Source organism: Polypterus senegalus, chromosome 10, assembly GCF_016835505.1.
Source record: "Polypterus senegalus isolate Bchr_013 chromosome 10, ASM1683550v1, whole genome shotgun sequence".
NCBI classification, from domain to species: domain Eukaryota; kingdom Metazoa; phylum Chordata; class Cladistia; order Polypteriformes; family Polypteridae; genus Polypterus; species Polypterus senegalus.
In genome coordinates, this window is record NC_053163.1 from 40,172,390 (window position 1) to 40,191,339 (window position 18,950).

The 18,950-nt window shown below is 35.7% G+C and overlaps 1 protein-coding gene across 1 annotated transcript in view; it reads right to left on the bottom strand.

The window, feature by feature from the left end:
• Positions 1-568: 568 nt before the first annotated feature.
• The window catches only part of LOC120537101 (wiskott-Aldrich syndrome protein family member 3-like), a 120,789-nt gene continuing 102,407 nt past the window's right edge, over positions 569-18,950 (bottom strand). The window contains exons 8-9 of the mRNA XM_039765757.1: positions 16,245-16,624; positions 569-2,423 (exon numbers count right to left, since the gene is read on the bottom strand). Of these exons, the coding sequence (XP_039621691.1) occupies positions 2,266-2,423; positions 16,245-16,624 (538 nt within the window). The 3' untranslated portion in view covers positions 569-2,265. The remainder of the gene's footprint in view (positions 2,424-16,244; positions 16,625-18,950) is intronic.

Genomic DNA, 18,950 nt, shown 5'->3' on the forward strand with positions numbered 1-18,950 from the left:
TAGTTTTCATCTGTCTTCCCACATGTAATTTATACTGAGTAGTGTCTTTTTATGGGAGTGTGCTCTGTGATACACTGGCTTCTGAGTCACAGATGGTCCTCGACTTCTGCGTGTTGCTGGTAGAACAGGCTCTGACTCATGAAAACCCAAAAGTAAGTTAAGCGACTCAGAAAGGGAACAGACATTTACCATTATTTACTAATGATTTGTAAGTGAACAAATATAAGCACTTTACCTCTTTAAAAACAGCTATTATGTTTGTGTATGTGATTGTACCCTGCTGTGAATGCATGGATGTACATGAACGTACAAAACCAATCTCGTATTTCAAATCCAAACATCTGCATTTCAGATTCTGCTGACTCCTTCTGCTTGGACAATCCCCTGAATACACTGTATAGCTTCCTCAATTACTTCTTAAATTGTCAAAGATCACTACTTCCTGCACTCTTAAAGGGATTAATCTTAATGAGTGTAAAATCTGGTTTAGAAATATTTTAGAATGCTATGCATCAGAAACAAAAATAAATATCAAAAATATTCCTTATTATAAAACCAATCAAGCAAATCATTTAATAAATCTTTATTAAGATTGTATAATTTACAGAGAACTGTACCACTGGATTTTACAAGGCTATATACTCTATATTCAAATATTCATGTTTAGATAACCCTTTTATTTTTCTGTTCTAAGAGTTTTATCTTTTTCAATAATTAGAACCTTTTTCCAGTAATGCTCCTTTAATTAATGATGTCTGTCAAGTATATATTGCATTTAATCTTTATTATGTTGTTTAATATAAATCACTGCTAGATTAACAATATATTCAAATTACAATTTACATAGAAAAGAGAAAGAAGCAGACAAAATGTAACTTTGTATGTGAATTAAAAAGAAACTATTTTTAAAACTCTTTCTTATAAACAGACAAGTGATATTTAAGAAATATTCCTCTCACAGTTTTAATCTTTGCTGCCTTTTAAGACTGTGACTCTATGACATGGTTCAAATACAGATACTAATCTTGAATCATTTTGAGGTCTCAAAAGTACTTGGCATCAACTTTTTTGAAAACATAGTAATATTAAAATACTAAAGAATCTTCCCATATAGTTGATCAAAAATAGCACATTTTAACAGATAAACAGCGATGGATACCTTAAAGAATATGTTTTAGCTTTAGCTGAAAATTTCAGAGAAATATTTTTTTACAGCAAAATATCATCTTGTTGTCAATAACTATGCACGGTTTATTATAAATGTATAGTACCCTTTATTTTGGGATTTTTTTCCTTGTGCAATCCTGAAATAGTTTTATTAGATAACTAAGGTACTATTACATATTAAATAACATTGCACTATTTGCCATTAGCATTAAGACACAAAGCACATTTATTTTAGTCTCAACTTAAATACCATTGTTTTTTCATGGTATTCAAAAATGGGATCGAAATTTTCAAACAGAGAGCAGAAAAAAGAAAATCAATATCTTTGTCTGCTTTTAGAATATTGTAGAAGAATAAAACTTGCAATAAATTCCATGTTAAGTGCTTTTGCTGTGCAGTCAGCTAAAGTATTCCAACAAGCTAAATTAACATATCACAACAGTCATATCATTTCAACACACTGATAAACGTGTAATCGTTTCCTAGAAGAAAAACATCTCAAAATTGGCAATCAGGAGCTTCATAAGAAAACTGCAAAATTTTCCAAATGGGTAACGTTATCTTTCCCCACTCCTAGCTATTATGATCTTTTCGACATATACATGGATAAATACCAGTCTGTGGGTTTTACGATTACATTTCTTTTTTAGTGGCAGTTGAAGGTAATTTGATTTATCCTTTATAAGCAAGGACATTTTAGATGTTTGCATTTTAAAGTGCTACCACATTTGACCTCACTATACTATTAAACAGCAGATGCATTTTTTAAAATGTCCAATATAATAAACCAAATTACCAAACTACCAAATTTTTGCAGATGCAAACAGAAACATATATAGCAAAAAAAATGTCTGGATGAGTTATTAAATTTACAAAGCAGTGCACATAATTATGACCTTGCATATTGTGTTATTTATTCATTACTATTGTCTTAAGTAACATCACATCCTACACTTTTACATAATACCAGTAAATATAGTGCAGACATACAGTTTTATTTTTTCTTTTACTGTAATTAAAAAAAAGAATTTCTGTAGCTTATTGATCACAACAGTCAGCTTTCATAGAAGTGATTTTATAATAAAATACTCAGGAGTTTCAGTCTGACCATTCGTTTTCATCAAGCTCAGAGTCATCATCTGATTCACTGTACTCCACAGCTATACGTCGGGACAGAATGGTAGCAACATCGTTTCCTACTGGTTCTTTTTTAGCCTCTTGTTCTCTCTGCTCTTGAACTTTTCGTAGCTGAATACCTGTCAAGAAAAGCAAAATAATTTGAAAATAAATTCATGTATTCTGTGCACTTTTCTATTAGCTTAATTTTTGCATAATAATATTACTAAGATGTAAAATATGATTTCTGATCATTTTAGGTGTGCATTATTTGTAAAACAAAATCATTCAAAGACAGCGCTATTACAACAATTAAATATTCCTCTTCTCCTCCTCCTCGTCTTCATCTTTTCGCACTTTTGTGTGAGTTCAATGTGCTTGACCAACTTTCTACAAACAGCTTGGTTGTCCACCTCCTCCCCAGTCAAGCCCTTTTAATTCAGATCATCTTTTACTTTAGCCACTGACCTCCACTTTGGCCTCCCTCACTTTCTCTTCCAGTGTACTTCTATTCCCATCAGTCTTTTGCCCACATATTCACTGTCTCTCCTCATCACATGTCCATACCACTTCAACCTACTTTCCTGTACTTTTCTTAGATATCTTTCCCACTTATGCTGCACCTCTGATCGTCTCATTTCTTATTCTGTCCTTGTTTGTAACTCCATACATCCATTTCAACATTCTCATTTCTGCTACATCTAATATCTTCTCCTGCTCTCTCTTTACTGCACATATCTCAGCTCCATATGTCATTCCTGGTCTAATAACTGTCTCAAAAACCTTATCTTTAAATTCTGCCTGAATTCTTTGATCACACAATACTCTTGATACTTTCTTCCAAATGTTCCATCCACACTACACTCTGTGGGTTATCTCTGCATCTAGTTTTCCATCTTGGGCAACCACTCTTTTCAGTGTCTCATCCTGCAGGCTAACGTCTGAATCCTGATCATCATGAAATCTCATATATTCTGTCTCCTTACTATTTATCTTCATCCCTCTATTTTTCAAAGCCCTTCTCCACTCCTCCAATTTCCTATTCACTTTCTCTTTTCTGGTTCTACACAACATAATATCATCAGCAAAAAGCATGCATCAGGAGAACTGGTTATTTATCCCTTGACTCAACAGATCTATAAGCAGATCAAATAGGTGAGGACTTAGAGAACATCCCTGGTGCAGACCTAATCTAACTAGCACTCAATTATAAGCATTTCCTGTTTTTCTCTATGCTTCTCTTCCAGCTGTCTAAATGCAAAGACTGTATCAGCTGTTCCTCTCCATGGCATAAAACCAAACTGCTCATCCCCTATGGCAGTCTCTTCCCTAAGCCTCCTCTCTATAACGTTTTCCCATATTTTCAGTGTGTGTGAAATCAGCATTATCCCTCTATAGTTTCCACAATCCTGAATATCACCCTTCTCCTTATAAATGGATACAATCACAGAGTTCCGCCACTCTTTTCTGGTACTGTCTCTTCTTCATAGATCTTCTGCATACATCTACTCCTTCTTCTCCTACACTCTTTCACACTTATGCTGGTATTTCATCTTGTCCTGATGTATTTCCATTTTTCATTATTTTCAGTTCCTCCTTCCTTATTTGTTGTATTATCCCTTCATTTAGGACTCCATTCCTAAATACTATCCTCAAATTTCCTTCATTCAACAGCTTTTCGAAGTACCTATCCATCAATTTTTGATCCTATCATGCTTATTTAAGACCACATCTTGGTCATCATTCATATGGTTTATCTGACTAAAATCCTTTCCAGCCTTGTTCCTAGTCTTCACTATTCTAAAAATCATTCTCTGCCCCTCTTTTGTCTCCAATGTTTCATATACATCCTTCAGAGGTTGTTTCTTGGTGCTTTCCACTGCCCTTTTTTCCTCCTTCTTTCTCTGCCTATACATTTCTCCGTCTTCCTTCTTACCTGCTTTGTACCATTTCTTCCTTGATTCCTTCTTAGCCTTTTCACATCCTGTACCTCTCTGTCACACCACCATTTCTTTATGTCCCCAGGTGGTCTCTTACCTGTAATTCTACCCAACACCTCATCACCTGCTCTTAATACTACTACTATTCTTCTATCACCATTTCTCCTCACTCTCAAATGGCTGCACTTCATGCTGATTCTAATCTTCCAGTCCATCGTTTCCCCATTTATGACCTTACAATTATTTATCTCTTTCAAATGAGATCCTCTGCACATTATGAAGTCTATTTGGCCTTCCCTTCCTCCACTATTGTAAGTCATAAGCTGATTTACTTTCTTTTCAAAAATGTGTTAACTATTACCAAATCAGATGCCATATCCTCTCTACTTCCCCATTTCTATTTCCTAATCCTAACCCTCCATGTACCTTCTATATAAACTATGTGTGCTTTTGGATTTATTTTAGGATTTATTTCATGTCTATTCTTGTTCTGTCCTGTGCATGATCCGTCAATCAACTTCAGAGTTTTCCTCTGTTTCTGTCGAAATGTTTCTCACTCATTCATTGTATGCCACAACTCCACTATCTAATCTTGATGGTCACTTAGGCCACCACTTGCAAAGCCTCTTGTGAACAGGTCACTCCTTTATGCAAAAATGTGGGAACGGTAAGTAAGTAAGTAATTTCTTTTAAACAATGTATTTTCTTTGTAAAACTTGCTTCTTTATCACTATCTTGAGACTATAAGAATTGTTCAAAGCCTACTTTTTTGTCCTATTTTTGTTTTTCCTTCTTTATTTGTAAGGTATATGACCACAACGTAGAGGTACTGGACCTATTCAATTATTTGTTACCATTTAAAGAAGGGGCCTGAGTTGCCTCGAAAGCTTGCATATTATAATCTCTTTAGTTAGCCAATAAAAGGTGTCATTTTGCTTGGCTTTTCTTACCATTTTTAAAATTCTAATGCTATCAATATTCCAATTTAAAAATTAAACAGAATGCGTCTATTGATTTCAAATATCAGAAATACAGAAAAGTACATACAACAGCAAAGGCTTTATATGACCTTATTTAGCACTTCTATACCAGAATCTGCTTGTTCCTCAAATCACTCAATGTAAAAGGAAATTAAAATGTATGTTTTATTTTACTTTGCAGACTAGAAATCTTTTCTAACCTATCAGAACCTATTTCTCTCTGCTTTTTGCAAGACAGAATCGATGGTTCAGTGGCTTACTTGACATTTTTTTCTGTTTACATGCTGAACTGTTTCTTAATATTCATTTTATAATTATGCTTACTTCACAGGTACAAAAATACATCATAAAATAGGACGTTGGAAATTTAAAGTGTCATGTGTGCGTGCTTGGGATACAGCTTAAGGGCTCGGGTGAGGGTAGTTACCCAGCGAACCAGAATTTGGTGCTGTGTGCTATTGCCTTCCCTCCTCCTCCCTCTGTGGAACAGAAGACTGACAGCCATTCCACTCTGACATCACTCCTGCTGTCTTTCCTTCTGGACCCATCCCTTCCTGTCTGGAAACCATATGAACTTGATTTAGTTCTGTTTTGAACTCACTTCTGAAAAGAGACTTCAGCAACTTGTTGTGTGTGTGTTTTTTAATTATAAGGGGTCACTAGGGTGGTGCCCCACCCTTTTCAAGTTGATTAATTTTACTCCTTATATAGAACAATTCCAGAGTACCTTCAGCAGTTGCACACAATTTAGTCTACAGTGGTAGTTTAATATGGTAAATCTATAAAGAATTTTATAAAAAAAAAAAAACAGTTTTAATCTAATTTTAATCCCAGTCATATCACTGAAACAAACTTAATTTGTTTTGTTTAAAACTCATTACATTAACATGGCCTTCTCATAACTTAATTTTAATTTAATCCTTTTACTCTGTATTTTCAATTAATTATCATAACTATTCATGGTGGCTCTAAAATCCGTACTAACCCCTACTCTCTCTTCTGTTTCTTTCTCGGTTTTCTGTGGTGGTGACCTGCGCCTCCACCACCTAACCAAAGCACCGTGATGTTCCTACATTGATGGATTAAAAGCCAGAAGTCCATGTGACCGTCATCATCAAGTCCTTCCATGAGACCCCTCAATACAAAGAGGACTGTTTCATTTATGTTAGGTAGAATGCCAAGAGGGGGCTGGGAGGTCTAATGGTCTGGAACCCCTGCAGATTTTATTTTATTTTGATTTTATTTCTTCAGCCGTCTGGAGTCGTCAGTTTTTTTTGTTTTTTTTTTCTGTCCTCCCTGCCCATCGGACCTTACTCTTATTCTATGTTAATTAATGTTGTCTTATTTTAATTCTTACTTTGTCTTTTTTTCTCTTTTCTTCATCATGTAAAGCACTTTGAGCTACATTATTTGTATGAAAATGTGCTATATAAATAAATGTTTTGTTGTTGTAGCTAGAAATGCTTTAAGTATTACTGGTCACAGCATTGTTTAATATAAGATTGAGAAATAAACTATACATACATCATGTTGTTTTCTTCTAGTTGATTTTCAATACCTGCAGTAGCCATAAAAAACCATTTCCTTATAATGAAGACAACTTCGTTTGTAGATGCAAGACTAGGGTGATAAGTTTTTTTAACCCTTTATGAACAGTGCTGTCATTGAATGAAGAAATATGTCATTTAACCTTTAGTAGTATCTTCAGATTCATAAACTGTTATCTGAACTAATAGAACCTTCTGCCGAGCCTCAATCAACCAGTTCCAGTATGTGAAATGAAACCTGAATCCTAACAGGTATCACTAACCATTTCTTATAATTCATTTGACTGTTGGTGCCAGCCTACTTGAGCCCTACATACATACATGCTTAAAAGTCTTCCCATGCTTAGGACGGGTGGTAACATGTCCTAAACACCCACAATAAAGACACAACCTTTCAACAATATGTGTCTCCTGGAGATCTGCATTCAACCCTACTCTTTCCAATACCATGGGAATTGGAAATAATTTAACAACAAGTAAAGCTACTGCTCTTGTCAAAGCGGAGCTGAATAAAGAGTGAATGGTCACTGAGCTGTCTATATATATATATATTTTGTGGTCGAGTTGGAGCTGCAATAAATCTGCAGATGCTCTTGCCATCCCAGGGCTGCTCATTACAGATCCAAGCCTTTGTTATAAACCTTGTTACACAGAGGTTTCCAGGAGAAATTGGGTGAAAGAAAAATGACAAGGAGATGGAGAGTACAAAAAGAATGTTGCAAAAAAGTATAGTCTTTTAAACAGGCTGAGATCAGAATGCCAAAGGAAATTAACAAAGTTGATCATCAAAACCAAAAATTTCAATCAAAGCCATAGTCAGGAAATACATTGTAATTAAAAAAGCAATAGTCATTCTCAAACTCCTTAGCACTCATTCTATCCAGATGTAGTTATTTAGTGGTGAAGGCAAAGCTTAGATTCTTTAAAGCTACATTCAGACATCGTAAATAGGCAGGGATGATGATGTAATATATCATGTGACTTCTACATCAAGACTAGCAAACAGCATATCCGCAGCAAATGTTATACCAAAAGCCATACAAGAAAGGACAAATATGGTGAGAACCACACCACAGTCAATAAATTAAAATGGCATTGGTAGAATGACTATCTACTGTGTGTGTGTGTGTGTATGTGTGTGTGTGTGTGTGTGTGTGTGTGTGTATGTGTGTGTGTGTGCGTGTGTATGTGAGGTCCCTCAGAGCAATTTGATTGATTGGTTTGGCTTTGTTCAAATTGGTTAGTTTGGGTTTGGTGATGAGATTGAACGAGGAAATGTGAGTGAGACAAGGAGAAGTAAAAGTGTAGGAGGCATGCTGAGAGTCACCTTCAAAAGAGGGGAAGTATAAGAGCAGACAGCAGCCAAGCATGTCATCTCAAAATGACAGTCTAAGAAGCAGATGGGAATGTGCTCAAGATGGGGAGCACCAGTTTACAGAGATTTAGACACACAAGGGTGCCAAGGAAAAGATTGTGAAGGTACATACTGTATTAAGCAGGAGATTTCAAGTATTTTTAAATGTATTCTGTCTATTGTGAAACTGTGAACGGCACATTTTACAGCCACTTCCCCACCAGACAACGTCCCATAACTTCCGTAAGTTTTCAATGTGTATAATTAAATGGTACATGCTTGCTATTGGTTGTTGTTACTTTGCTGATGTAAACTGTGTACTGGGGTTTGACCTTAACAATACATATTGTTTATTGATTGTCATGTTTATTATACAACATGAATGGTTAAACATTCCCTTCTGTTGGAATTAATTGCAAAGAACCAGTAGTTTTTACTACAAAATTATACTATAGATAGATAGGTAGATACTTTATTTTTCCCAAGGGGAAATTCACATAATCCAGCAGTAGTATACTGATACATAAAAAACAATATTAAATTAAAGAGTAATAAAAATGCATGTAAAAACAGACAATAACCTAAAAATATTGTCACCTTATTTATTAAAGTAAAATTTTGGCAACTCAGCTGCCAGTATTTTACTGTAAATGTAACATTTTTTAAAGTGTACCGTAGACCAAAAAATATTGTCACCTTCTTTTTTACGGTAAAATTCTGGCGACCCCAGCTGCCAGTTTTTTTTTACCGTAAATTTAACATTATTTTTTTACAGTGTAGACTGCAATCTAGATGTTGATGACATTCAATCACAGTCCTAGTCATCGTCACAACTGACGCTTTGTTCAGTGGCTGTCCTGCCGAAAACGATGGGGCTGATCACATCACTGCCTTGCTACATGGTGTACAGTATCAGGAGTTTTGAAACACAGAAATGATAACTGTCTGCTCTAACAAAGTAGACCAACTGGGGGGTTGTGGGGGGACAGGACATCAAATCTCTGAATTCTAACTTTTAAGTTCATAAAGATCAATTGTGCCTTAAGTGAATCAACAAAAATAACTAAAACTGTAAACACAAAATCACTCACAATAAACGACAACAATATTGTAAGTCTTCAGCATTTCCCAGTGGTATGAATTTATCTAAAGCAGGGGTGCCCAATGCGTCGATCGCAATCGACCGGTAGATTGCAAAGGTAGTGCAGGTAGATCGCGTTGCATTCAAAAATTTTTTTTTAAACGTTAGTCTATCATATATCATCCCTATGGCATTTTCCACTTTATTGACATACAGGGTGGCCAGTCTGAGATCTCTTTTTTCTAACACACTGGTCATCTCGCACGCACGATCAAAGTAACGCGCAAGCTACTGCAAAACTCCGGCTGTGATCTAGTTAGCCTTCCAATTTATATCAACTAAAGAAGGGATTTAATAAAAATGTTTGAGGAGGGTATGGGCTGAATGTGGAACTGGAAGATGATTTTTTTTCTCACAATGTCACAATCGAAGTGCTTTTGCCTGATGTCCGAGGTTTGATCCCGATGAGGGGTGCAGTGGAGTGTGTAGGCCTGATGAGCCCAAAATAGGGCGAAACACGTGTAGCGTACTCTTTGCATTATTTGACAGTTAATTATGTAACATTCTATTATGTGCTTCTCGCAACTGAGAGGGCAACCGTGGCGGATGTTTGCCGACTTGCAGACCAACCACACGCGTTACCTGGTAGGTAACCACCATACAATCAGATTGTGATTCAGACTTCGAATGCTCTCTCGCTTTCTCTCTCTCTATATATACATATATAATATCATTTTTAATGTAGGCAGATCATTCCGACCTGGTCATTTTAAAAGTAGCTCACAAGCCGGAAAAGTGTTGGCATCCCTGATCTAAAGTATTATTTATTTCAGTAAGAATAATGCTGTGCAGTGCCATATAACATCATTGAAAACACAAAGAAACTGAGGGCACTTTTTAAGATTTGAACCCAAATTCTGTTGTTGAAAATGATTAATAACTAAGAGCCAAAGTCAATGGCAAACTACAAACAGCTTTTATGATTGAGTACTTCAGCCATAAAATAACATAACAAAGATGAACTTTTCTTCCTTCTTTACAGGGTGCCACATTTACATGTTAACAGGACATCTAAACATCTCATCTAAACTAAAACATTTTTTGATTTCATATTTGTATATGTTATTTATAATTCTATTAAAAAATATATGTTACAAGGAAGTTTGTGAAGGTGGAATTATTCTGCTTTATAAAATTTCACAAATTCAAATTCTTTGTCAGGATATGTAGTTCCTATGCATTAGAAACCTTTTCAATATTTTCTTACAGTTTTCAACTATATGATAATTCTGTGTAATTAGCAATATTAGTTATACAAATATAGATGAATTTATATTAGATAAAATAGATTCCAACACAATTGTAGTACTAATTTAGAAACCACCAGGACCATATTCGGTGTCAATGACTGAATTTTGCAGCCTTTTATCTGACTTAATTATAAATTAATGTATGATTGTGTAATGTAGATGGGAGATTTTAATAGCCACCCAGCTGTGGAAACTGGCACTTGAAGCAAAAGTTTTACTCATCTACTTAACTCAGTGGGGTTTTCCAGATTGTTAATGGTCAGACTAATTGTCATAAACACTTATTGAATCGAATTATTACTTACAGAATTAAGATTCAAAGTTTAAGTATTACTCCAATAAATTGTGTCTGAACACTATGCACAAATGCAGATTATAAATAAGTACAACTTGACACCTAGATTGTAATTCCGCACCAGAATTAGCAGGTATTTTGAGAAATACAAACATACTTATGTAAAGTAATCTATATCAGGTAACATACTGTATATATTACAAAGGGACTCCAAAAAGCACATTAAACTCATCCTGGTTTAAAGACAGTAGTCAAGCTCCTAAAGTTTTCTTTGGACTTGTCCATTTTGGGAGATGGACATCTGACATGGAACTCTGTTAGCAGTGGTGTTATTTTTCCTTTTTTTTATCATCCCGTGGTATCCTGTATTTACTCAACCCGAGGGGCTTCAATTACATTATATACAAGCATATAAAACCATGAGTGGCAAAAAAAAGGCTCAGAAAGAAACGGAAAAGAAAGCTAAAGCTTCATCCAAGCCTAAACAGCAGGTTCACCGAATCAGAAAACGTCCTTACTTTTCACACTGTCAACTACCCCCTGTGAGCCAGCAACACCGACTCCAACTGCGCTTGCTACTCCACCCGTGGAGCACGAATAGTCCGAGCTGATGGTAACAATCGCTGCAATGATCACCGCTCTCTGGGGGAGACATAAAGGAGCTAAAGAATAATATAAATAAGGATAAAAATGATATAAGGAAAGTTATACAGGACAAAAACAAAAGAAAAGACCAGTTGAAACATTTACTTTATCGTTTTGAGGCAACCTTTAAAGGTATGCTAGAAAAAACTAAGGGGAAAATCTAGGAAAATGTGTCTAAATTTGAGAATACATTTAGAGTACTTGGTGTTCAGTTTGAAGATGTTAAGCAAACATTCACGACTCATATTGAAATAGCTGAACAACTGGCATCTACCGCTGACTGAAGAGCAACGGCTGCAAATTCTAAATGCAAATTCTTTAAAAGACAGACTAGCTGCACTGAAAGATGGGTACAGAATGAATAATATCAGAATCAAAGGTCTCCCTGAAAACTGTGAAAATCCAAACCTAGTGAAATTCATAGCTGAACTATTCTCTAAAATAACTGGAAAGGACTTCAAATCATACTCTGAGATTTCAGTAGCTTACCACATACGTGAATCGAACACCTCAAAATCTAGAAGCCACATTGTGCGTTTTGACAAATTACAATTTAAATTAAATATAATGTTACTTCTCAGACAGAAACAAGAGACTATATTTGAAAATAACCGTATTTGCATTTTCCCTGATTCATCACCTTCAACAGCTGCTTAGCATGCCGCATTTTACAGCATTAAACAGCACTTTCTGAAAGTCGAGATCAGATACAGTCTCTTTTATCCTGCTATAATGAAAATGGACATTCAAGTCAAGTTCTACATTTTTACTTTTTTCTGGAGGAAGCTGAAAAAGAGCTAAGAAAACTGATCCCGACACTTTTTGAAATACGATCATGAGTTGCATCGTGTCTTGGCAAGGCAAGGAAGATCTTACCTGCTGTTTGATTCATTCTCAATGAGACTTGTGCCATAATTATTCAGCATATTTCCTTCTTGCCTATTTTTTTTGTTTTAATTACAATTATATATATATATATATATATATATATATATATATATATATATATATATATATATATATATATATATATATATATATATATATATATATATATGAGAGGGAGTCAAGCTAAAGTTACAAAATGAGATTTATTAGAAAACAGAACGGTCCTTAAAGAATGATTTCATTTCTCAATGTAGTCTCCACCCTTCTCAATGCACTTGCTCCACCTGCCTGGAAGTGCCTGGATTCCAGCTGAATAAAAGGTATTGTCTTTGTCACCAGTCCATCACTGTTACTCAAGAATTGATTGTTCCTTTATATTTAACAATTTGTTGCCCACTATTAAATCTTGTAAGTATGACGCTATTGTTATCTCCGACCACGCCCTTCAAATCACTATGGCCCACATACTCATATCTCGGTGCTGGCATCTTAACCCCCTGTTATTAGCTGATGGGAACTGTACAGAATTTATATCCAAGCAAAGTGATTGTTTTTTAGAGACAAATACATCCTCAGAGGTCTCTGCAGAAATATTCTGGGAAACTCTGAAGGCTTTCTTAAGAGGACAGACTATTTCATATCTCTTACACTAAAATAAATCAAAAACCAAGAAGGTATCAGAGTTAATCAGTGAAATTACCAGAATAGATCGAAAACATGCCATGTGCCCAAATGAGGCACTTTATAGGAAAAGACAGATTTTTACATTCAGAACTCAACCTCTTGACAACAAAAACCACAGAACATCTCATTTTTAAATCACAACATTAATATGAACACAGAGAGAAGGCTAATAAGATCTTAGCTTAACAAATCCACAACTAGGAAGTTTGCAATGCAATACCAGTACTTACTACACAGACGGAGACAAAATCATTGACCATAAAAATATAATGCACGCATTCAGAGACTATTATAAGTCCTTATGTTCTACTCAATTTAAAGAAAACAAGACACAACATAATGCGTTTTAGGATACATTACAGATGCCACAACTAGATACTCAGTGCAGAGGAACTGGATAAACCTCTGGCACTATCAGAATTACTAGATGCTATAAACTCACTTCAGAGTGGAAAAGCAGCAGGCCCTGATAGCTACCCTGTTGAATTTTATAAAAAGATAAGATACTCTCCAAAGTTCTAGCTAGGAGGATTAAGAAAGTGCTTCCTTTGGTAATATCACAAGACCAAACTGGACTTATTAAAGGCAGACACTTAGCTTCTAATCTTTGACGCCTTTTTATGTAATATATTCACCCACAAAGCCTAACACCCTGAATTATTATCGTTGGATGCAGAAAAAGCATTTGATATGGTTGAATGGGATTACCTTTTCACTACATTGGAGAAATTTGGGTTTGGTCCAAACAGATGTGCATGGATAAAACTACTGTATACCAGTCCAAGAGCTTCACTTTGTATTAACAACATTAATTCAGACTACTTCAAACTAGAACGTGGTACTAGACAAGGATGCCCATTGTCACCGAAGGCAGCGGGAGTTTGGACTTGGGACGTGGTGTCCCCAGCATGAGAGCTCTGGTTGTTGGGGAATCCTATGTCGCTGTTCGGTGGTGCCTACCGGAGCCAGGGATCGGAAAGGCGACCAACCAGTTTGCGAGTAGAGAGAAGGCCAGCTGCAGGTAGAACGGCTCCCCATTGAGAAACCCAGACGGGGGAAGCAGGGGAGCCGCAGGTAAAAAGGCACCGGGCTTGTTGTTGTTTCTACAAGAATGTTTCCTGCTCTATTTTAACCTCGTTGTTTTTAAGAAGATTTTTTCTATTGATTTTAACCTCCACAATTGCACAACTGTTTTATGGATTATTTATTGACTTATTGAAGGCACTGCATTTTAATTTGAACACCTTGTTTTGTTGATTTTTTTAATAAAAGCACTTGGCACTTTTGTACAATATCCCCTTGCTATGTTGTTGCCTCACTGCTTAGCTCATTGGTAACATTACCGACGGTGACGGGTTCAAGGGCTCCCAGACAGAAGATAGGAGCCTGCACAAACCCGCATTGTCACATGTCTGCTCTGAATACTGTTCCAGACTAGTAGATGACAAATAATATCCATGTACTGTTTAAAACAATAACTAATCTAACAAACTGAAATTCTGAATTCTGAATCATTGTACAAAATATCTAGAAACAATACCAATGCAGATTTTACAAACTTCTTTAATGATAAAACTGATAATACAATATCACAGATTTTAGCATCATCTTGCAGATTATTGCACAAATGTTATTTATTTGGGTGAATGATGAAAACTGCATCAATATTCTGTCACTTTTTAACTCAATAGGTCTGAACATTAGTTTTTCAGAATCAGCATTCAACTTAGATTTAACTTTGGAGCCAGAATGTCTTTTTAAACACACATTAATACAGAACTATGTACATCTTGTTTTTGTAGCTTTACAATATTGGAAAATTAGGACTGTTCTTAAATATGGATGATACTAAAAAATGAATTCATGCAATTATTTCTAGAAGGACTGACTACTTGAAAGTATTAATCCACAGACTGCTCAAGTCACTCTAGATGTAGCTTTCAGTTAATTCAAACTGCTGCTGCAATAGTCATTGCCAACAATTTGAAAGTAAAAAAAAAATCATATTAATACTTTATGTAAGTTTGAGTGGCTTCCAGTTAAACATGGGGCTGTTTTCCAAATACTCCTTCTTATATATGAGAAGACTGATGGCAGGGAAAGCAAATTCAAAAGCCACATAATCAAAAACACGAGTTTTCACATCCGAGTCAAAATGATCGAGCTATAGTGTATGTAGTATCTGTGTCCTGCGTCTTTGGTTTTCCTGTAACCTTACCTTAGTTTTTTGTTTTTTACAAATAAATATCAAATATTTCTTTGAATTGTTAGTGCAGGTTGTTAGTTCCATTGTAACCAGGTAATAATGTGTAATTAGGCATTATATTTAAACAAACCTTTTGTGAACAGTTTGCATTCCAAGGTCCAGATTCTCTAGACTCTTTTTGTGTCTCTCATTGTTTTGCTGCATTCTAATGCTTTGTGAATTTTCAGAGTTACTACTAGTATTGTCTCACCCTTCAACTTAATCACATTCATGTGAATTTCTGGTTAGGGTTTTGGATGAAGCACATAGTCACTAAACAAAGTTCACCCAAAAAACTATAAAAAGAAAAGCTGTAATTTTTCATGAAAATTGAAAACACCCTGCAGTGTGTCACATTGCTTCAGATATAATACAGCCACAAAAATGCCATTTCAGGCTGGTTATTATTATTTTATTGTATATTATTGAAAAGGTTGAAAGGGCAATGTTACATTACAGTTTGAGTTAATCTGGGTAGCATCAATTTCGAAACATTTTCTCGTAAAGAGCTCCTGTTTTGTAGGGCGTTCAGGTGAAATTTCTCACTGGGACATTCATATTTCCTGACTTTGTCATAGTACAGTATGTGATTGCAGCATGTCTGTGCTTTTGACCTTGTCACTGATTATTATAGCCTTACTTTTTGTTTACTACTCTTATGTGTACTAAATTTTGTCTGTACAGATATTTGTCATAACTAAACCATCTTTGGAATTCCATCACTGTTGGTGATATAGTTTATTGTCGAAACAAAAATAGAAGCAGCACACGAGGATCAAATGACAATATCACATTAAAGCTCCCTGACAGATGAACACATCCTCAAAGACAGTAAAGCATTTGTACTCACCCACATTTGTCAAGTTTAAGATTAATAGTAACAAGTAATAAGAGTTTAACACTAAGAAGACTAGAAGAAAGACACCCAGCGCATTATATACAGGCCATTCCAATGCAGATGCTAAACCTTAACATTAATAAATGTGATTTACCTCTCCGTATGGCAGCTAACAAATCACTCCGAGCATCGCTCATGGGGATAAGTGGAGCCTGTGTTTTCCTGGGTTCTGATGATGTTGGTGGTGAAACTGTATGAGCGGGTGACATTGAATGTACTGGTGGACCTGGAGGGGGTGGAGGCGGAGCAACAGGGGGACACCCAGCAGGGGGATGTGGTGGGGAAGATGTATACATAGAGGACAAGACAGGAGGAGGAGATGGAGTGTACTGTCGGGACACAGCAGTGACTGTGCTGGGGGCCAGAGGAGTAGACGTTGTGCTGTTAAATGCAGTTTGAGCTGATGGGATAAGTGGAGGTGGAGGAGGTGGAGCAGGAGGCATAAAGAATTCTGGGACTTGCATCTGCTGGGAGCTGAAAAGAGAGAGAAATGTACACTGCATTAAAACCTCTTTCTGTTGGCGTATGAAAGCATAAAATAGTAATATAATAAATTGGTGACATCAGTAATATATAGATAGAAAAAAAAGTCAAAAATAGAAGACAATAAACAGGAACAAACAGAATATTTTTCAACATTCCCACAAACTTTTAATTTGATCACTATCTACAGTGCACAAAACCAGCAATACTTTTAGGAGACTTCACAACATTTGATCTGTTATAAAAATATTTAAAAATCTCAATAGTCGCAGATGTTTCTGCAATAAATAAGAATGTGAGCTAACCTTAAAAAGTATACTTACAGTAATTCAGAAGCTGTAAATTAAATATTCAGCACTAGCAAAAAATTGGATTCACAGACTAAAGACACATTGCATGAAGCTGGAAGGAAAACCTGTTAACATCCATGTAGGTACAGTACATACACAGCTATCAAGTCTCAGTGTCTAATGCTCTATGCATTACAGAAATAAAGAAGATAAGTCCAATCATATATAGATATATATTTTTTAATAAAACTGAAAGATGCAAATAGCACTGTCAAAGCCTTCTGAAACAGAACATAAGTGTGTCTTTTTGATTATGCTACTTTACAAATATTTGAAGATTCTCACCAGAAATTCACCTCTGATTTTGTAGGCACTCCTTTAAAAAGAGGCACACCCAACTAAGTCCATTTCCTTGTAGTGATAATAAATATCAGTGAGTAATATCCGTGTGTATTTCTGAACAAGTACATTACATCCAACACACCTTTACTGAAATGTCTGAAATGCTAAATATATCTCATTCAAATTTATATACATTCAGTGACTATGAAAAGTATTCACCCCTTGGAAGTTTTTATATTCTATCGTTCAACAACATTGAATCATGTGACTTATAAAGCCAATTGGCTGTATCAGTGATGATTTAGGTGAGACATATAATAAAAAAAAATTTGAAATAGTTATGCGATCATTTATTTTGTGTATTATATTTATAATTAACTAGGGGGTTTTCCCCCAGCTCGCTTCACTCGCTAACTGCACCTGCCGGCGATACGCACCAGCAACTTTGCGATTCTGCCATTCACATTGAAAAGAGGGGGGCTGAGCGCACCCCAAGGAGATGCGATCGCTCCTCCGAAACCCCCTCTTAAACAGTGATACAATGGGAAACAAATACAGTTTATTTTTACCTGCTCTTTGCTCGATCAGCTGCTGCTGCTGCTGCTGCTGCCGTGTCGCGTGATCTGCATCTCGTGTGGTGCTTCGAACATTTAAAAGCCTGTACAGCAGCTGTCCTACTCTTTGTATTTTACTTCTGGCCCCGGGCATGGTTAAATCTCTTGAAACAAAGTCTCGACTCTCAGGATGTGAGTTCTTGATATTTTTAGTTTATAATTTAAAAATGGAATAAGAATCTGAAAATCTAACAACGTCACAAATTCTGAAAAGAATGATACCACACATATATACAGTATGTAGGTTTTGAAATAAGCCTGATTTAAAGTGTGACAAAAAAGTGACATAAAAATGTCACATAAAATCATTGCACAAAATCGTTGCACTTTTAGGCTTAGGATTTTATATATTTAGAGTAGATTAAGTTTGGCCACATTGCAGACATTTGTTTTCAGTTTGACATTTTGATCATGATGATCATTATCATAAACCCAAAATTAAATTTACCATAATTCAATGTTTTATACAAATAAAACATGAAAACTTCCAAAAGGCCAAATACTTTTTATTGCCATTGTACATACAATTCAGAGTCACAGGGGCCGGAATCTATCCCAGCAGCATAGAGCATAAAGTAGAAATCACCTTGAGCAGGGCACAAATCAGATGCAGTGAATACACATTCACACCAACGTCTGCTTACTGTGGAGAGAAGCATGTGGGAGGAAAAGCAGAATACCTCAAAGAAAATCTACACAGACAACGTGCAGACACAAAATTGTTCCCAGGCACTGGATCCATTAAGTAGAATCACTAAGCATTGAACCATTGTGATACACTCACTCAAAATTTTAAAATGTAATCAATACACACACACACACACACATATATATATATATATATATATATATATATATATATATATATATATATATATATATATATATTCCTTGTGTGTACATAGGAGAGAGCTTAAGGGCTCTGGTGATGGTAATTCCCAGGGGTTGGCACTGTGATATAATGCCTTCTTTCTTCCTGCCTCTGCAGAACAGAAGAATGATAGCCACTCTAGCGCTGATGTCACTTTCGTTGTCCATGCTCCTGGACATGCCCCTTCCTGCCAACCCAGG